The 19,997-nt window shown below is 55.3% G+C and overlaps 1 protein-coding gene across 1 annotated transcript; it reads left to right on the top strand.

The window, feature by feature from the left end:
* The first annotated feature begins 8,063 nt into the window (after window positions 1–8,063).
* On the top strand, window positions 8,064–10,507 carry POU4F2 (POU class 4 homeobox 2). The gene is made up of 2 exons (XM_071432693.1): window positions 8,064–9,040; window positions 9,486–10,507. The coding sequence occupies exons 1-2, from the start codon at window positions 8,741–8,743 to the stop codon at window positions 10,425–10,427; spliced, it is 1,242 nt and encodes a 413-aa protein (XP_071288794.1). The 5' UTR covers window positions 8,064–8,740; the 3' UTR covers window positions 10,428–10,507.
* Window positions 10,508–19,997: the final 9,490 nt, after the last annotated feature.

Below are 19,997 nucleotides of genomic sequence, written 5' to 3'. Positions count from 1 at the left end.
TTGGTAAAAATGGGATTTATAAAAGCTGTGCTGACACAGCTTATCTACAAGATTCTGAAAACGACAGCCATGTGCAGAGAGCTCACTCTGCTAAAGCACAGCTGTATGAATATTGAACATCAAACCCCACACAGGTCCTCTGACCTCTGCAGCAGCTCCCAAACCACCCCTGCCTGCCTCCCTTCCCAAGCCAGGCTCCCACCCACAGCTGGAGCACAACTGTGAATCAAACAGAGCAAAACTCTTTCCATCACTTCCTTTCCCTCACTTTCCTGCAGGAAGATATTCTTTCCACCCACCTGTTCTGGGTCTTTCTCTCCACCACCTTTTAGTATCTAAAGCAGCTGGGCCTTGCTAATTGATGAACTCCAGTGGCTTTGACCTGCAGGCATGTAGCCCTTCCTTGTCAGCTTCCTGAACTTTTCTGGTCTTCTGGTCCATTTTTAATTATTCTGAGCAAAAACCTTCTTTAGCACTTGACACAAGCCCTGCAAAATACTGGGACATGCCATGGAACATCCTCCTGGGGACACAGCAGGGCATCAGGTATTAGACAGATGTGAAGTAAGAACTCAACCCTGTTTCATTCCACCTCTTGCATCATCCCTGCAGTAGCTGAGTCCCAACACTCTGCTGGGCACCTGAAGGAGGACTTGCTTTTGGCTCTGCTTGAGGAGAGGAATTTTCCCAATTCCCCAGAAACAGGCAGTAGGGCCAGGCACCCAGAAGATGCAGCCCTACCCTCTGGAAGCACTTCCAAGAGTCACCCTTCCCAGAGCAAACTTTGAGGGCTCCCCAGGGGCATGGGAACACAGATGAGCTCTGGCTGTTGCTGTCCCCCGTGACCCCAAAGTATCACCAGGACCAGGGAGGGAGAAGCAGGAGAAAGGGAAGGGCCGGGGGAATCCTGGTCCTGAACTCACCTCTCCAGCGCCTGGGCTGCCTCGACCTCTCGGGAAAACAAACAAACAATCACCACACAAACAAAGCAAAGCAAAACAAAACAACCCCCTCCCCCCCAAAAGCTCCAAACCTTCCACTCACTAGCACAAACGGCATTTAACTTTCTGACTGCCCCAGCCGTGTTTATGTGGATGGGAGGGGGCGGCGCATCCCATCCCATCCCATCCCATCCCACCCTCTCCTCCCGCCTCTGCCTTGGAAAGCCCCGCGGGACCCCGCCCCACTCCGAGCAGGGCACTCCCGAGTGCATCCCCCTCACTAAAAGCCATCGCACAGCTGTCAGCACTTACAGCAGACAGCTTCAAATGGTTGTAAAAGCTTCTTCAGGTCCAACCTCCACGTTCAGAAATATGCACGGACATTATTAAAAATTATATCAAGCAAAAAAAAAAAAAAAAAGGGAAACTCTACTCTTAATAAAAACTCTAATTATCCACACAAAACTAACAAAAAAAAACCCCAACACCACAAAAAGCCAAAAATCCTCCCCATAATTTTGGCCTACTTTGGGCTAGAGTGTCAGGAGCCCGCAGGAACATTTTCAAAGGCAGGCACTGTTTGGAAGTGTTTCCTCCTCTCATGGGTGTGCAGCAACAAATTCACTTACCCAAGGAAACATGCTGGCCTAAACAAGGAAAGCAAAATGCGTTTTACTCAAGTAAGTTCAACATGTCATGGCACCTACCAGGCAACAGAACTGCTGAGGGTTTAACAAGTAAAAATATTATTTGATTCTACATTTTTTATATATTCACAGCAATAGACACAGAGTCACACATGTGCAGCTTGATGATTTGAAGGGTTTCAAATGACAGCATCTTAGGGGTGTCCCAGGTCTTCCCCATCAAAACAAACATTAAAGCAGTTAAACATGAATTTAGTTCGCTCCAATTCAGCAAAATATTTAGAGTAGGATGTGTGGATAGAAGCTCTTGTGAGTAAATGCCTCTACAGAAGTTTGTGTTACATGCTATGGACTGAGTTGTCTGCATTTTAAACTCTGCTTTGGATTGGCTGTACAAATGTCTGTCAATTATTAATCTCCTGCTTTTTTTTTTTTTTTCTGGGCATCATTTTTTTCTTTCTTCAGTTTTTCTTTACCTTCACAGTACCATTTTCTGAGCTGTCTCCTTTCCTGCGTGTCTGTGTGTTTGCAGTTCTTAACACAGAACCATTTAATAAGCTTTGATGTTCCTGGCAAAACTCCCATTGATCGTCTTGATTGCCTTTGTAAGAGATTTCACCGGAATTCGATGGCTGTCTCAGGACTGGGGAAGACACGTGATAACACACTCCCAACCCGCTGCTTCCAGCAGGAAATGTTGATGCCAGCTGCAGATGTATTTCACAACTTGATTTCACTTTATCAACAGTCTTCAAAACGTACAATACTTCATTTATAAAAAGGGATAGGGAGCATTGGTGGATGTCTGTCCATGCTCTGTGAGGGAAGGGAAGGGAAGGGAAGGGAAGGGAAGGGAAGGGAAGGGAAGGGAAGGGAAGGGAAGAGCTTTGGTGTGTGCCCAGAGGTTGTACAAAAGGTGGAAAGCATTTCTGCTGAATTTGAACCAATATAAAATGAAGAGGATTTGTGATTAGCTTTGAATAAAGCTTGGCCAAGTGAGTGTGCCCACATGTAAGGTGGACACCCCCCAACATTATCACTGCTGTTCTGCACAGATTTATCTACTGGAAATTAAAGCCTGGTTTTCAAGGACTAGGTCTGAGCTTAGTGCACCTGGCCTTGCAGGGATGGATGCTCCAGCACACATCTGATATTTTCATCCTGATAGGTGCTGGTCCTAGTGGTGCTTCCCCACCAGTCAGGTTCCAGTCCCACCATGCTCTGTGTGTGTGAATATTGAATCAAAGGGAGAAAACAGAATGATTCCCAGACATTTTCCACCACACATTCATGGATGAGTCCATACCAGACCTCCCAAAACTACAGAGACTGTGAAAGCACAGTCCATGGCGTGGCACACACCAAATACCACAGGCCACATGACCCTGTCTCCCTAAATTAGTATTTTAACACACTATTTAATGGTTCAGAGGTACAACACAGTTACACAACTGTGCCTGCTCAGAAACACGAGGTTTTCATCACCTTTTCCAATGTGTATCAACTGTCACAGTTTTTTCTTTCTGGCTGCAAGGAGAAGGCTGCCTGGTCAATCCTGGGGACCTGTAAAGAGATCAGCCAACACCTTGTATGGCAGAAGGGGGACAAAAGCAAATAATGTTTTTCTTGAAAACACTGAAGAAGTAGATGGAAGACACTGAAAATTTACAAAGGCTAAGAGATCTGAGCTGAGGACGAGCCCATGCTGGTGATCAAATTAAAAACCACAACATTTTCCCAAAGTTAGAGCAAGCCCTGGAAGATATCTGAAATGCAAGCACCATCTTTCGTTGCACCGAGTGCCTGGCACCAGCCTCCAGGCACCAGGCTGAACACACACATCCTTACTGCTCCAGTTAAATGGCATACAGAGGGAGGAATTTCATGCTTAATTAGGGAATGTGTTTGGAATATGATTTGTGATAATACATCCATAACAAGGGGAATTAATGAAAATAATTAATGAAGGCTAATCTAAGATACCAGGGTTTTGTCTAAATCAGCAAGAGTAGAGTCCCAAGGACATTCACAGTGTGATTTATAGGATTTTTTTTTTAATGATCCATGAGGTCTTAATGTTTTCAATGCAAATAGGAGCTGGGGACATGGTTAGGGAGAGCTCCCACCTGTGAGACTGTTTGTAGGGTGGGGTTCTGTGCTCCTGTGAGAGTTAGATCTGAATTCATCTGCTTTGTATTATCCAGTGTTTCTTTTCCTTTAGAAGCCACTTTATGTCTGAATTTCTCTCTTTCCAATTTTATCTTGATCTGTAATGAAGAGCAGTGAAGCCCACTGCATATCCAGCTGCTCTGATTTTACAGTGTTTGAACAGCAGGTATATCTCAAAAAAGAAACACCCCAAACCCAAATCCAAACAATCAGAAATGCAAGGCAAAATCACAGCCTTGCAGGACACTGTAAAGCATACAATGGAAACTTGAATTAGAATGAATGTATCAAAAATAACTTTTGCACAGCTCCGTGGCAAGCCAAGCCAAGGTGATCACTGTGCTGATCCCAGCTAGATGGCACAGGGCAGGAGAGTCACCATTGCCACTGGTGTTAGCCAAGGCTATGGATTGAGGTCTCCAGGGCTGGCAGAGCCTTGGAAGAGCCTGAGGAGCCTGGGAGTGCTCCTGGTCTCCCCTGCCACACTGGGCCCACCTGAAACAGCAGCTCCAACAAAGAGAGGGGGTTGGAATCCATGCCAAAATAAATGCCAAAAAACCCTGTACAAAGAGAGGCCCTGCCTCCACCTCCACCTTCCCTGTTGGAAAAGCAGTTTTGGGATGGTGTCCTGGGTGCTGTGGGGAATGTGCAGTGTGTGCGAGCAGAGGAGAGGCAGTGCGAGCTGGACAGCTCCTGCTTAGCAGTCTGCTCACATCCTTCTCCCACGAAGAATATTCAGCTTTCTTTGTCTAAAATGTTGAGTGGTTGTGAATAGTAAGGATAGACTATCTGTAATTATTTTTAAATTATTAATGGTTTTGTTAGATCCCTTCACTTCTACATTAGGTTTCTGTTAATGTAAGTTAAATCAAAATGTACTTCAGTTTCCAGGCAGCTCCCAAATGTATTTTTCATTCTTTCATAACATTACTTCAAGTTCTCGATGAGGTGTCCATGATAAAGTTTGCTCCCGAGCCAGCAGACTTCCAGTGCTAATGAATTCAGCGAAAGGCTCCCCAGGCAGGGCTCTCATCAGCTGGGCTGGGTGGCAAGGAGGAGGCCATGGCTCCATCGCCAATGTCCCACCCCCAGCTTCCAGGTGTCATACCCCATCCGTGAGAGGAAACATGGGATCCACGGCGGGATCACCAAATGCGGGGGGGAAATTTGTATCGGAATAACTGAGTTACTCTATTGGCACTTTCCATCATGCTTGGGAGCTTCTTACGCCAGGCATTCCTGGTCAGAAAATATCCGCGGAGCGCCTGGCTCAGGGCTCAGACCCTGCAGGCAGGGAGGAGAAGTTCCCGCTTGTCACCGTGCCCCAGGAGATGCTCTCGGATGGGGGAAAAGAGAGGGGCACAAATGCGGATTTCTCTTCCCTCCTCTCCCCTCAGCCGGGGTCCGGGGGTCCGCACCCCCGCCCGGCCGGCGCCCCGCTCCTGCCGAGGGGGCAGCGCTGGGGAGAGGAGCGTGCGGAGTCAAACGCGTGCATTCAACACAAACGCCACGAAAAAATGCCTGGATAAATTATGCAGAGGGATTTCTGGATTTCTTTCAAGTAATTAAGTTTCGATTTCTTGCATTTATTTTAGTGCCAGGAAGCACGAGGCGCCACGGACGGCAAAACTCTTCATTGATCGTTCCGGGCTCGAAGTTTGACTTCGTGACTTGACTCGGCTCGCGGCGGCGGCGCGGCCGCAGATTTGGGAGCGGGGGAGGAGATTTGGGAGCGGGGGAGGAAATTTGGGAGCGGGGGAGCAGGGGCCGGTGCGGACGGCGATGCCAGGCCGGACGCACCGAGGGGCCCGGGGATGCCGAGGCACCTCCGGCGGGGATGCGCGGATGCCCCAACGGGGCGTCCCGGGCCGGAGCATCTGTCCGCACCCGCGGAGCCTCCGCGGCGGCGGGGCCGGATCGCTCCCGGTGCCTGGAGCCCCGGGGGAGCGTCCGGAGGCGGCAAGGCCCGGGAGCGGAGTGAGGCACCGGGCGGCAGGGCTGGGACCGGCGCTGCCCTGCCCTCAAAACAAAGGTAGAGTTTGCTCAAAGTGTAGCCCGCATCTTAATGGATTAAAAATTCATAGGGCGCATTAGGTTCGGTAAAATATGAATGCGCGTCTTTAAATTTTAATCGTAAATCAGAACATGGATACATGAGAGGCGACAGTGATTTCTCCCCAGATGTCTGCGTGGGTCAGGGTGTGGGCGTGGGTAACTTGGAGGGGGGGCTCTCCTTTTATTTAGGCAGCCCAGCGGCGCGCAGAGCCGGCTGCGGGGCCGCCGAGGTGCCGGGGGCGGCGGAGCCTCCGCGGCCGCTGCCTCCCCGCGACTGCGGGCGGGGGGTGCGGCTGAGGAGCGCGGGGCCTCCACGAAAAAACCCGGCACCCAAACAAATAAACAAAAAAATCACCAGGAAAAGGGGGGAAATGGGAAGGTGCTGTGCGGCGGTGCCGCGGGCAAGGCGCTGCCGGCAGCGGGCAGAGCGGCAGCGCGGGGCCGGAGCCGCGGCGGGTCCCTGCAGCGCGGAGAGCACCGCGGGCACCCCCGGGGTCACCCCCGGGCCCGGCACCGAGGAAAGTTGCCCCAGCTCTGCGGCCGCTCCGCGTCCCGGCGGCGGCCGATGGGAGCGGCGATGAGCGCTCGGCGTTTCGGAGATCGGTTGTCAGTTGCTATTAAAATCAAGATTAATTCATATTAACGATATGCGTTCTCAATTCTCCCGTGTGACAGCATACATTAGAACAACTATTGCGAGTAATTAAACTCAGTGCGGGAGGGGTTAAATGTATAGCGGGAGGGGGGGGTTCCTCCTCGCATTTCTCTCCGCCAAAGTTGAGCTCGGAGAGCCGGGCGGGCACAGCCCCTTCCCCGGCTCCGCGCACCCGGCAGGCTGGCTGCCCTCGGACCTCCCCGTGCCAACGAGGTATTCTCTTCTTCTTCTTCTTCCTTCCCTTCCTTCTCTTTTTTTTTTTTTTTTTTTCCCTCTTCCCCGGGAAGCGGCGGCAGCTTTCCCTGGTTCTCCCGCTCCCCTCCCGGCACGCCCGCGCCGAGGTGCGCAGCGCTGCGGCCGCTGCCGGGAGGCGGAGGCGGGGGCGCAGGAGCGGCCGAGCGCTGCGGGGACCCGGCGGAGGGAGGGGGGGACAGCGGGACAGCGGCCTCCCCGCCAGCCCCGCCAGCCCTGCCCGCCACGGGCGGGCCGCACCCCGCGTGGGCTCGGCCCGCGACCGCCTCAAAACGCGCAAAATGTTATTATTGATGGCTCTTTCTCGGGCGTTGGAGATGTTCGATGCTTTAGACTAATTAGACAAGCCAAAAGCCTTTTGAAGATTAAGCAAATTGGACAACCCTTGTTAATTAGAACATAATTTAAAGTTTGAAATTATATCACTCATGAAGTAGCCTAATTAGTATGACGATATGTTAATAGCCTACCGAGACACGAAGCGCGGAGGTTTGGCATGAACTCCTTAAAGGCTTGCAAGAAAATCCTCTTTCCTATGTTGTCATTAATAAAAGATTTCTATAGACTTCAGCCTTTCAACGGTGACATACAATTTATAGTACACACAATGCATTAGCCCATAGTGCTGCTCAATTTTTTTACTATTATGAAAACTAATAAATTCGTCAAGCTGAATTAAGCATACAAATCAGATGAGGCATAACAGATTACATATTGAAGCGCCGTGTCTCCCGAGCCTAAATGAAATTTCAATCTAATAATTCCTTCCTGGCCCGGCCATAATTTGTTTAGAGATGTTGTTCTACTTCTTTCCAAGCGCTATTCACACCATAATTAAATGATACTCAAGCTTTTAACTTTGATTTATTACATTTCTCCGAGCTGGCGACAGTGAGAGCTGATACAATGTAATTTTTTTTTTATTTCCCTTAAAATTACTAAGTCTGCTGTTTAGGTGAGAAATTAAACACCTAAGCACTTATTTTAACCTTTCTGCTGCAAAGTGAAATTCATGGAAATAAACCCGACCACCTCCAGGAAAACTGACTTTCCCCGATTTCTTTTCTCTGTCTTTTCATTTTTTCTTTTCCTTTTCCTTTTCTTCTTTTCCTATTAGACAGGCGTGGGAAATTGGCGGGATAGCGGTGCTTAGCTTTTGCAGGAGGATCCCCCCGGCTCCCCGCCGATGGGGGAAAGGCCGGCGGGGGCAGCCCCTGGCCGCCGCTCCCGGCCTTTCCCCGCGCTGTCCCCGCGCATCCCCCGCCCCTGCGGTGCCAGAGCAGCGGCGGGACACTCTGGCTGTAGGTGCGTGCTGAGCCCGGACGGGACTTTTTCCCCCGTTTTTAAAAATTATTTTTTCTTTCCATGGAAGGTGGATTCGAGGCGGTGGGGTCGTCGCTTCCCCCCTCCTTTCTTTTTCTTTTCTTTTTTTTTTTTCCTTTTTGGCTTTTTCCCTCCCCTTTCCGGGAGGCGACGGGGCGCGGCGCGGCGGTGAGTGCGGGAGCACGCGTGGGCGTGGGAGCAGCGGGGGGCGGGCAGGGAGCGGCGGAGGAGGGGGCCGGGGCCGAGGAGGCAGGCGCGGAGGGCCCTTCCCGAGGAGTTGGGCTGTAGTGACAGGCGAGAGGGGAGGGGAGGGAGGGGAGAGAGTAAAACCCACCGGCGCGGCGGCGGGGAGGGCACTTCGCGAGAGGCGAGGGCCGGCGCCGGAGCGGAGGCGGCGGCGGACAGCGGCGAGCGCCCGGGCGGAGGGCGGGCGGGCGGGCGAGAGGCATCCCGCGCATTCCGCGCATTCCCCGCGCATCCCCGGCTCGCCGGAGCCGCCTCTTCCTCTCGTCCCCGGCGGGGCTCGGGCAGCCGGCTGGGGGGCGAGTGGGATTTTTTTTTTTTTTTTTAGTTTTTCGGGGGGTGGGGGCGCGGGGCTCCTGCGGCTTTTCCGGGGGGTTCGGGCCCCCGGCCCCGCGCCCCTGCCCTCCTCCGGCGGCCGGCTGCCGGCGGGCCGGGCCGCGGCGGCGGCGAGCACCATGATGATGTCTCTGAGCAGCAAGCAGCCTTTCGGCCTCCCCCACGGCGGCGGCAGCGGCGGCGGCCTCCACGAAACCAAGTACTCGGCCCTGCACACCGCCTCGCCCTGTCCCTCCGCCGGCGCCGCCGCCCCCGCCGCCAGCTCCCCCAGCAGCACCGGCAGCGGCGGCTCCGCCGGACGCGGCTCCGGCTCCGGCCCCGGCGGCAGCGGCGGCTCCGGCTCCAGCTCGGGCTCCGGCCCCGGCGGCAGCGGCAGCGGCGCGGAGGCGATGCGGCGGGCCTGCCTGCCCGCCCCTCCGGTAGGTGCCCGCCGCCCGCCGCCCCGCTTTAAGGGGAGCCCCTCGGCGGCCCCCCGGATCCGCCTGATGATTTTTTCATGGCCGTGCAGCAAATCACCCGGCGCCGCCGGGCGCTCGCCCAACTTATGCATGCGGCGGCTCTTGCCGCTCGTATTAATTTTTATGACCTGGGATGCTGCGTGCGGCTGGTGCGTGTGTCCGTCCGTCCGTCCGTCCGCCCGCCCGCCGCGGCTCCTCTGTGCGAGCGGCTGCGCGCCGCGCCCGCTCCCTCGCCCCGCTAGCTCCCTCTTCTCCTGTGCTCTCCTCCCCCCCACCACCCCACCCCCCCTCCCTTCTCCAGGATTTCTCTTTTAACATGCTGGGAAGGTTTTAGTGGCACGGCGGAGTGCGCGGGGAGGCGAATTCCCTGCTGAGCGTTATGTGTGCCTTCTATTTGCAATTGCAGAGCAATATATTCGGCGGTCTGGACGAGAGCCTGCTGGCCCGCGCCGAAGCCCTGGCAGCGGTGGACATCGTCTCCCCGAGCAAGAGCCACCACCACCACCCGCCGCACCACAGCCCCTTCAAGCCGGACGCCACGTACCACACCATGAACACCATCCCCTGCACCTCGGCCGCCTCCTCCTCCTCCGTGCCCATCTCCCACCCGTCCGCCCTGTCGGGCACCCACCACCACCATCACCACCACCACCACCACCACCACCAGCCCCACCAGGCGCTGGAGGGGGAACTCTTGGAGCACCTGACGCCGGGGCTGGCGCTGGGGGCCATGGCGGCCCCCGACGGTGCCGTGGTCTCCACGCCGGGCCACGCTCCGCACATGGCCGGCATGAACCCCATGCACCCGGCGGCGCTGGGCATGGCCCACGCCCACGGGCTGCCGGCACACATGGGCTGCATGAGCGACGTGGACGCCGACCCCCGCGACTTGGAGGCCTTCGCCGAGCGCTTCAAGCAGCGCCGCATCAAGCTGGGGGTGACCCAGGCCGACGTGGGCTCGGCGCTGGCCAACCTGAAGATCCCGGGGGTGGGCTCCCTCAGCCAGAGCACCATCTGTCGCTTCGAGTCCCTCACCCTCTCCCACAACAACATGATCGCCCTCAAACCCATCCTGCAGGCGTGGCTGGAGGAGGCCGAGAAGTCCCACCGCGAGAAGCTGGCCAAGCCCGAGCTCTTCAGCGGCGCGGAGAAGAAGCGCAAGCGGACCTCCATCGCCGCCCCCGAGAAGCGCTCGCTGGAGGCCTATTTCGCCCTGCAGCCCCGGCCCTCCTCCGAGAAGATCGCCGCCATCGCCGAGAAGCTGGACCTCAAGAAGAACGTGGTCCGCGTCTGGTTCTGCAACCAGCGCCAGAAGCAGAAGCGCATGAAGTACTCGGCGGGCATCTGAGCCCAGCGGCACCGACAGCGCCAGCGCCGCCGCCGCCCACAGAAAATCCCATCAACAACCAGAACAACAAAAAGGAAAGGAGGAAAACGACCCCAAACGACCCCAGCCCACCCCGCCGCCCGCCCCGCGCCCAACTTTCGGGGGAACTTCCCCGCGGAGCCGCGCCCGGACCCGCCCCGGCAAGTACCGCTGGTTTTTATTCCTAACAGACCTCGCCCGGGTGGCAGCGGGGTGGCCACGATGCCATGGCTTTCTCGGGACCCAAACTTGAATCTAGAGTTGAGGCTTCGCACCGCGAGAGACGTCTAAAAATATTTTGATTTAAATAATAATAATAATAATAATAATAATAATGATTAAAAAACAGATGGCAGGTTTTTCTGCATTTACACTGCGTATTATAAATATATAAATATATATATATTTTTACTGTGGTTATTATCCTTTTCCTTCTCTGAAGTTATAACGCTTAGGGAAAGAGCTGATCCTGCTGTGTTCACTGGTCTTCAAAAGCTATTATTAGATTACTGCCAAACAACCCCTTGTAAATTATTAATTTATCTCTCTAGCAACTTCATTTTGTGCTCATTCTAATTAATTACACCTCTTTAATCTAAGTCTTGATAAAAGTAAAAAAAAAAATTGTTAGTGAGAATCAAATATTTTGTGTTGGTAGGATTTATGAACGTGAGCTTTTCTTCTTCTGAATGTCCCTTTTGGCCATTTGTAAATTGTCACCTGAACCTAAGGTATTTCTCTGGCGAGTATTCTTATTCGTACGGCGTCGGCACCCTATAGTAGATGTCTTACGTTATTTGTGTAGCCTGATTCACTGTCCGAGGTATTTGTTTACCGCGTTACATATTTAATGGGGATTCCCATATTGTCCCCACCACACGCTGCTCCAGAAGTGAGAAAGGACGTGGCCGCGTAGGTGACAGCGCTGGGGGGTGGGGAGGGTGGGGGGTGGGATTGTCCCTTCGGGTTTCTTGCCAGCACAATATCCGTCTTTCTCGATTTCAAAGGTGTATCGCGACGGTATTCAGACCGGCTCGGTTATTTATTTAATTATCCGATTGCTTATTTATTTATTTATTTATTTGTTCGGTTATTTATTACCTTTAATTGCAATACTTTTCCACGGAGGAAAGTCTCTTTTTGGAAGTCTGTTTGTAGAAAAGCCAAATTAAAATTTGTAGGGAAGGGGAGCGAGCGAGCGAGGCTGCACTGCTTGTAAATTCACAACCGATTTGGTACACTTCTTTTTGGAACAACAACAATAAACTGAGGGTACTCGGTTGGGTACCTGTATGTATTGTAAATATTTCATTGGCGTTGACGCACATATAGATATATTCTTACAGATTTCGCTGTATCGCTATTCTATCCGAGACTGTTTGAAGTCTTAAGTTCTGTACATGACGCAATTTCGTTGGGTTTTGTTTGTTTTTTTAAATTTTGTTGGTTTTGTTTTGTTAATAGGAGGTTTATTTATTCTAGTAATGTAATAAGTTATTTTTAAATGTTGTTAAAATCGTCTTTCATTAAAAAAAAAGAAAACAGGATTTTTTACGTTTTATTGGCAAAGCGCGTTTGCTGCTTCTTGTTTTTCCCCCGCCAGCCTCTGCCCGAGCTCCGCGCCGCCTCCGGGCAGGGGCAGCGGCCCCGGGAGCGCCGGGGCAGCACCGGGGACAGCACCGGGGACAGCTCCGGGCCCGCCGTGTGCGCGGGGAGGGGACACGGGGCCCTGGGGTGTCCCCGCTCCCCGAGCTGCTCTGTCCCCTCCGCCCCCGGCAAGGGGGAGCCCCGCAGGCTGAGGCGCGAAAATAACCCCCAAATTTGAAAATGGAAAAGTGATTTCCCCGCGCGGCGCTCACAAAAGCCGGGGAAATAAAATCCCCGACGGCGGCGGGCGAGGGGGGGAGGGAGATCATACACGAGCCGCGATTAAATATTCATATTTCCGCCCAGCCACCAGCTCCAGCTGCAGCTTCAAAGCCGCCCGGGCACGCCGAGGGTGCCGGCGGCTCCGCGGGCGCGGAGGCAGGGCCCGGGGTCCGGCGGGCCCAGGCTCCGTGTCCCGGCCGCTGTCCGCGCTCTCCCGCCGCCCTGCCAGCCCTTGTCGCTGTCGCTGTCGCTGCCGTCGCGGCCCCCGCAGGGTCTCGGCTCAGCCCCGCGGGCCCGCAGGGTGTTTCCCTGCTCCTCCATCCACCGCCGAGGCTCCCAACTTTTTGGGAGGGGGTGGCGCTGTCCCCGACCCCCCCCGCGGGAAGTGTCCCCCTGCCCTGCGGGCCCGGGGCTCCTTCCGAGAGGGGAGGGAGGGCAGCAGGAGCAGGGAGCGGCCGCCAGGGCAGCAGGGTCAGGGCAGCCCGGCTGGGGAGGGCCCCGGAGCCCCCAAAGCAGCAGAGCCCCCCCAGACCGAGAGCAGGAGAAGGCGGCGAGCGGCGAGAAGAGCCCCTGCACTGCCGCTGCGCCCTCTTAAATGAGCCATTCACTTAAAGGCTATTACGGGCGAATTAATAAATTACACAGCGAATTATTAAATCCAGATAATTACAAGGAATAAGTAAGTAATCATTAGTTATCTCAGCTAATTACTGTGGGTCAGAGCGAGCGAGAATGTGAAATCCTCCTCGGGAATTGAAATTAACTTTGCACTGTGAGTCTCTCTGCTTGACATCCCCAGTCTGTAGGCACATGGCAGCTCCCCTGTGAGCTCGGCTTTCTATTTAACTTGGAGAGAATGGAAATAAAATTAAGTGGCGATGTGATAATAGGAAGCTGCTTAGAAAGCAAACGCGGTGGGTTTTATTTTTTACCTTTTACTGCCTGGAGATAGATCGTTCTCTAGTTTGCCAAATTAAAAACCCGGGGCAATTAGCCGACTTCTCCCGGTACCTGCCGGTGCCGCACTCGCAGATGATTAACAAACGAAAAGGCAGGGAAGAGCCGGGGGGCTGAAGGGTGTGTGGGGGTGCAGAGGTGCCCGGGATCCGGGAGAACCGGGCCGGGTGCCAGGGCAGCCCCTCCGCTGCCCGGGCCGAGCAGGGCTGAGGCACCAGCGTGCTTTGTTTTGGGAGACAATAAGCTGACGAGCTCTAATGAGGGTCCTCGTCTCTTCCGTTGATCTTTCGCCAGATCCTCCAGGAGCCCCCCCTCTCCCCCAACACCCATCTACGGCATCACTTCCCGGCTTTCCTTCACGTGCATCTTTTGTAAACAGCAGATCCATAGGCGGAGATGCTCGCGCTGCTCTCGCCGGGCTTTGCCCGCATTAAAGCAACAACAACAACAACAACAACAACAACAACTGCTGTGCGTGCACGGCGAGGAAAAATATCTCGGCTTCTTTGCCTTTATCAATTGCAATTAGGTGGACAATCTTCCCCCTCTTTCCTTGCTCCAGTCTGGGATGATAATTAAAATTTAATGAAGCCTGGGAGTAGCAGAGCTCTGTCTGGGGACTGTGGAATAGAATATTTTAACTGTACATTTACACCAAGTGTCTGGCTTCAAAGACGTGACTGCTTTTAATCTCGAATTAGAAAACCACAGACCTGAAATTAAATATTAGCCACCCTCGTCTCCCCTTCCTTCCCGCCACACGGTCACGCCTGCGTTCGCCTGCCTTGCCCCACGACACGCACACATCCCCGTCTCGGGTCTCCAATTACCCTCGCTTTAATAATAAATGGCTTTGCCGGGGTGCGGGTTTTCCCCTTTCTTTTCCTTTCTTTTTTTTTTTTTTAATAGGGTTAATGCAATATTAATTGCTCGTAGCTGCTATAAGAATGCGCCGCGTTTTTCCAGGAACAAATCGATGGATCGGGGCGGCGAGCGCGGAGCAGGAGGCGCAGCCCTGGGGCCGCCCGGGTGAGTACGGCCTCCAGCGGGGCCCTCCGCGCCCACGCAACTCCCGCGCCCCTTCCCGCCCCGGCCCGCCGCTCGCTGCCCCGCTGAGGATCGGGGCGAGACCTCCTTTTCCCTCCCCAAATGCTCTCCCGGGGGAAACCCCAGCAGTGCCCGCTCCTGGGACAGCCCGGCCGGTTTGTCATCCTGGCGCGGTGACCGGGGTGAGGAGGATGGGGGGTCAGCGTTCTCCTCCCTCTCTCCCTCCTTTATGGTTTGTTGTTATTTTGGCAGGTGAGACCCCCGAGCCCTCCCGGAGGAGGGGAACCTGCCCCGTGGCTGCGGCTCAGCGCGCCCCGCAAAGGTAAAGGAGGGGCTTGGAGGAAAGACGAGGACACCCCGCAAGCCAGCGGGGCGGCGGGTGGGAGATAGAAAAAGAATCACAGCCCACCTGGCAAAAAAATCCCCCAGGAAAATCGCCCAGACAGCCGGGACCCCCTTCCCAGGGCGGGGGAAATTCCTGACCTGCTGACACGGCTCCTCCGTGCGGGAGCATCCCGGGGGCCGGGCAGGGCCGGGGTGGGCGGGCAGGAGCCGCGGCCGCTGCGCGGGGCCGGTCACGCCTTCCCTGGCCCAGGGCCGGGCCCTCAGCTGGCACTTGTTGACAAAAACAAGAAAAAAAAATTAAGAGCAAGAAACAGAAAAGAAACCAAACAAAACCTTGTCCCCAAAGTGGCCACGACCCTCGAACGAAAACAACGAAGAGAAAGCAGAGGCGGTGGCAGCGCTCTGGGCGGCAGCTGGGACACCCCGGGAGCGTGTGTGTGTGCGGGACCCCCCCGGAGCGTGTGTGTGTGCGGGACGCGGCTCTGCGGATGGGCCCCCGCCCCTGCCCTCTCTCCGCGGGGCGCAGCGCTGCCCGGCCGGGCTGCTCCGGACCCCCGCGGGCGCTGGGCGCTGACTCGCGCAGCGGCACAGCCGCGCTCTGAACCCGCCACCAGCCCCAGTGGGACGAGCTTCGGCCTCCTCCTCCTCCCCCCGCCCCGGGCGGCCCTGGGGCAGGCGGAGCTGTGCGCGAAGCCCCGCGGAGTTTGCGCGGCGGTGGGGCCGGGGCTGCGCGCCCCGTCGGGCTGCGGCACGGCTCGGCACGGCACGGCTCGGCGGCGCGGCGGGGCTGGGCTGGGCTCGCCTCCCCGTTTATACAGAACAGGATCATTTACATAAAGTCCTTAAGGCAAATAACTGTTGGGGCTCTAATTTATATCTGATCGAAAATTAGCCGTCATTATGCGCTCCATTAGCAGCGTCTTTAATGTGCTTCTAAGCACCATTTGTCAAGCGGCTTGTTAATATCCTTCAAGTCTTTAAAGTTGAGAGCTCATTAAAGAGTGCGCTCTGTTATTGATGTAATTTAGATGAGTTTGGAGGAGCGAGTGCGCCGCGGACAACCTGGATGAGCGGGGAGAGGCTGGGGCTGCCCCCGGGGCCGGGCGAGCAGCACCCCGGGCGCGGTGGCCCCTCACGGTCACCCCGGGCACGGCGGCCCCTCGCGGTCGCCCCTCACGGTGGCGTCGCGCCTGGCCCGGGCCCGCTCTGTGGCGGGGCCGGGGGAGCCTCTGTGGGCCGAGCACCCCGGGCTCGGTGGCCCCTCACGGTCACCCCGGGCTCGGTGGCCCCTCACGGTCACCCCGGGCACGGTGGCCCCTCATGGTCGCCCCTCACGGCGGCGCCGGGCCCGGGCCGGGCCTGCTCCGCGGCGGGGTCGGGGGAGCCTCTGTGGGCCGAGGCGGAGTAAAGCCGGTTAATGATGTGCAGACGTGACTCCGCCGCCTCTCCCCCACTCCATCGGAAGAGCATAAAGGCCAATAAATTACCTCCGCTGCTTATCTGAAAATCCATCTATCCTGTCGCCTTTTTTTTATTTTTTTCCCCCTCCGCTAGAGGAGGTCGCGTTTGTGCAACACGCTGAGGCCGCCCCTCGAGGGCGAGCTGTAGGGCAGCGCCCTCCGGCTCCCCCGGGGGGCCCGGCTCGGCCCCTCGCCGCCCCAAATCCTGCCGGAGCCAGGTGCTTGTGGAGGCAAGCCCGGCTGAGCTCCGTGTCCCCCTCCCCCGGGCAGTGCGGGGGCTGGAGAGGAGGGTCCTCCCCTGCGCCGCCATCCCCGGGCTTCCCCCGGGCAAAAGCAATAAAGCGGGTAATTAGAGTGCTAAAGACGGATGTAAATAACGGGGAGGAGGCGGCGGTGACAGGCGTGCGACGCGGCCGCTGCCCCCGGGCATGAGGGAAGGAGCCCCGCGGTGCCCGCCCCGAGGCTCCGTGCGGGGGCCGCGCTGTCCCCGCGGCCGGAGGGCACCGGCGATTCGGGAGGGACTCCCCGCCCATCAGAGAGCCCCCCTGGCCCCCGGAGCCCCCAGAGCGTGCAGGGCAGAGGGGCTGCGGTGGGGGGACGGCTGCAGCCTTTCAAACCCCGCTGCAGCCCCCGGCAGGGCTCCGAGTGGCCTTTCACACAGGCTTCTGTCAAAGGGGGGTCTCCTTCACCCCGCGGTCCCAGGGACACACGGACGCCCCAGGTATTTCTCCTAAAGTGTGATGTGTAAACAGCCACATGTGTGATCAGCCCTGCTCAGCTTTGGGCCAGTGAGTCCAGGGGTGCTCCACATCAGAGCAGGGTGGAGAGCATCCAGCCCTGGCCCTCACATGTCAGACGGCTGCTCCTGACCAGCTGGGCACATCTCCTGCACTTTGCATGCTCCAGCATGGGGTGTCCTAGTCCTAGAGCCTGGAGATGACTTGTCCTAGAGCCGGAGATGACCTGTCCTAGAGCCACCACTTCTATATTGGTCCCCAAAGCTCTCTGGGCAGAGGAAGAGAAAAATACCCTCAAGGCAGTGAGGGAAAACACCACCGTGGGTGGGCAAGAGATGAGGCACAAAGAGCCACCAGGTGGCCCGAGGGTGACATGATGAGTGGTCCTTGCAGATGTGTCCTTAGTGATTGTCACCAGGAGCACACAGGAGCTGCAGCACAGTGGCACAGGGCCCTGAGCTGGCTGGCCTCTTTGCTGTGTCTCTCTGCGTGTGGCACTTGGGGAGAGAGTCCCCTCAGGGTGTGTGTGGGCACGCGGGGGTGGCCTGCTGGATTTGAGGAAGGCTTACAGTGTGACAGGAAGCCCTTCCTTAGCCATCTTTTCACTCCCTCATAACTTTTCTGTTGCCGGTGCCACCACATTATTTTGGAGAGAATACCACGGAGGTAGGCAGGATAAACTTTGAGAATCCACATTTTTTTAGGGAGGACAATTACAGGGAGATAGCTTTGTCTGCATTGAACAAAGCCATTCCAAACCAGGATGTCAAACACAGACTTGCCCACACCAGATGGGGAGGGAAACCCATGGAAGAGTCTCATGGTATGACCACGCCAACATTTTATAGCAGCAGTGGCTGCCACTTTTACAAAAGTAAAAAGCAGTTCAGTATCTTGCCATAATTTGTGGGCAGAACTCGTGGATGTGCAGCAGCAAATGAACCATGTCCTGTTCTCACCCTGGACACCCTTGTGGGAGGGCTTCTGGCAGTGACACGTGTGGCAATGTCTGCTGGGCAGCAGCAGCAGCGAGGTCCCTGGGCCAAAGAAGGGTGTGATGAGCAGGGCTTGTGCAAACCTTGGCATAATAAAAGCCTCCACCCCACAGGTACACACAAACATACAGACACAGCAGATGTTAGGTAAAAAAAAGCAAAAGGTGTCACCTTTTGTAATAGTTTTTACATCCTGAGTTGCAAAACTTCTTTCCTGATTGCTCTTCCTTTTAGAAATACAGATTCTTTAAGAATAGAGTCTTAAAATGCAGCATCTGTAAGAATGACTGTGAATTTGGTGTTTGACACTAACCCTCCCAAATTTCCACTACAAAAAGTGTCACCGCCCTCCCGGTGAAGCCGAGGGCATGGGAACCTTGGAGGCCTCCCAGTTCAGCCCTTCTGGAGGCTGGGATGGCAGCACAGCTCAGCACCTCCTGGCTGTGCCTGCCCCAGGGAATGAAGCAGGGCAGGGCACCACAGACAGCTCTGTGCTGGCTGGAGCCGATGAGCACCTCCCCAAGCAGTGCCTGGCACGGGCTGGGCACAGGGTCTGCCCCAAGCAGGCTGCTCAGTGTGCCCACACTGTTTTGGGGAGGCAGGGGAATAGAGGAAGGGAGCCAGCTGTCACACAGAGCTGCTTGGCCCCAGGCTGGAGCACAGCTCCCAGCTGGTTCTGCAGAGTGGCAGGGATGCAGCCACCAGAGACCACCCACCACTCACCTAAAGCTTTCTCTCTTCTGTAAAGCCTTTTTCTTCCCTGCTGGGGAGGTCAGGCTGTGTTTGGCCTGGATATGAAGACCAGAGCTGCTTCCCCCACCAAGCTGAGCTGCTTTGTCTCCCTGCCCCAGGCATTAGCACTTCCAACTCGTGGAATAGTCTGGATTAGAGCCAGACAGCTGCTGGGCTCTTGCCCCTATGCAGATTTGCCAGGCAATGGCACCAGGACTCAGTGAGGTCCTGACCTCTCCAAGGACCCTACTGCCTGTCCTTTGGATGATCCCAGAGCAGCCCTGCATCCCAGTGGCCCCACACATGTGCAGGTGAACAGGGACAGGTCAGGCATGGGATGGGGCCACAGGGCTGCTCTCCCAGGCAGCTCATGGGGATGGAGCAGGAGGCAGCCTGGGAAGGTGGGGAGAAGGTTTTCCTTCTTTCAGACAGCTGTTAAAATGTTTTCATTTAATCAGCCACAGCACGCACGGCTCAGTAAAACAGCTGGCACCCGGGCTGATGCACGGGGATGTGTAATTTTGATTCCTACCTTTCTGTTTCAAAGCTGTGTCGTTTTCAGCACTTTGATCCAGAGACTAAACTTATTGTGGCATATTTATGTATATGACATTTTCGTTCGCTCCTTTATTTATTTATTTCTGCAAAACACAGCACTGACAAGGTTTCTAGTGCTGAGGCAGAGATGCTCTCTGAAGGAAAACACACAGTCCAAATTCCAGCATGTGCTCCAAGAGTCCTGTTTTATACATGTCACAGGCTCCAATGGTAGGAGCAGTGGCAAAGTGTGGAAGAGCTCATGCAGGAAAAGGAAAAACCAGGCTGGGGGTGAGTGACAGTGTATTTAATGCTGCATTCCAATGGATTGTGTTTTAGTTTTATAAGGATGCATTTTTCTAGAGTTTTATAATTCTTTCAGGGTCGTTATAGCAACTCAGTGCTTTTACCCCTCCCTGATAGTAGCATACTGATCCTCACAACATTCCCAGGGAGTAGGGATGTGCTGCTATCCAACCTTACAGCAGAGGAATACAGAGAAGTTCAGGATGGGTGAGGAAATAGAAAGAGATTTCCGAAGTCCTAAGAGAGCTCTTAGGACCAACCCTGCCCCATCTGACACTTCCAAAACACTGAACAAGTACTTCCCTTCAATCTCGCACTCCCAGGACATTAGCAGTATGAGATACTCCATGAAATACCCATTTCCCTAAGAGCACAGCAGTTTTTTTAAAGCTCAGCCTCAGGTGTACTCCGGAGGGGAGGTGAAAGCTGACTTCCCTGAATTTGGGCCTTTATTGTTGGGTTCTCTGGTGTCAAATAATGCACAAACTCTGGCTGACATCAGAGGATGGAGCATTAATAAATCCTCTTGCCTGGGGATTTCAATACATGTGATTTTCTGCCTTTTCC

This window comes from Agelaius tricolor, unplaced genomic scaffold, assembly GCF_023055355.1.
Source record: "Agelaius tricolor isolate 1412-34295 unplaced genomic scaffold, bAgeTri1.0.p SCAF_8, whole genome shotgun sequence".
NCBI lineage: Eukaryota > Metazoa > Chordata > Aves > Passeriformes > Icteridae > Agelaius > Agelaius tricolor.
The sequence above is the reverse complement of the archived record's forward strand: the minus strand, read 5'-3'. Positions and strand labels throughout refer to the sequence as shown.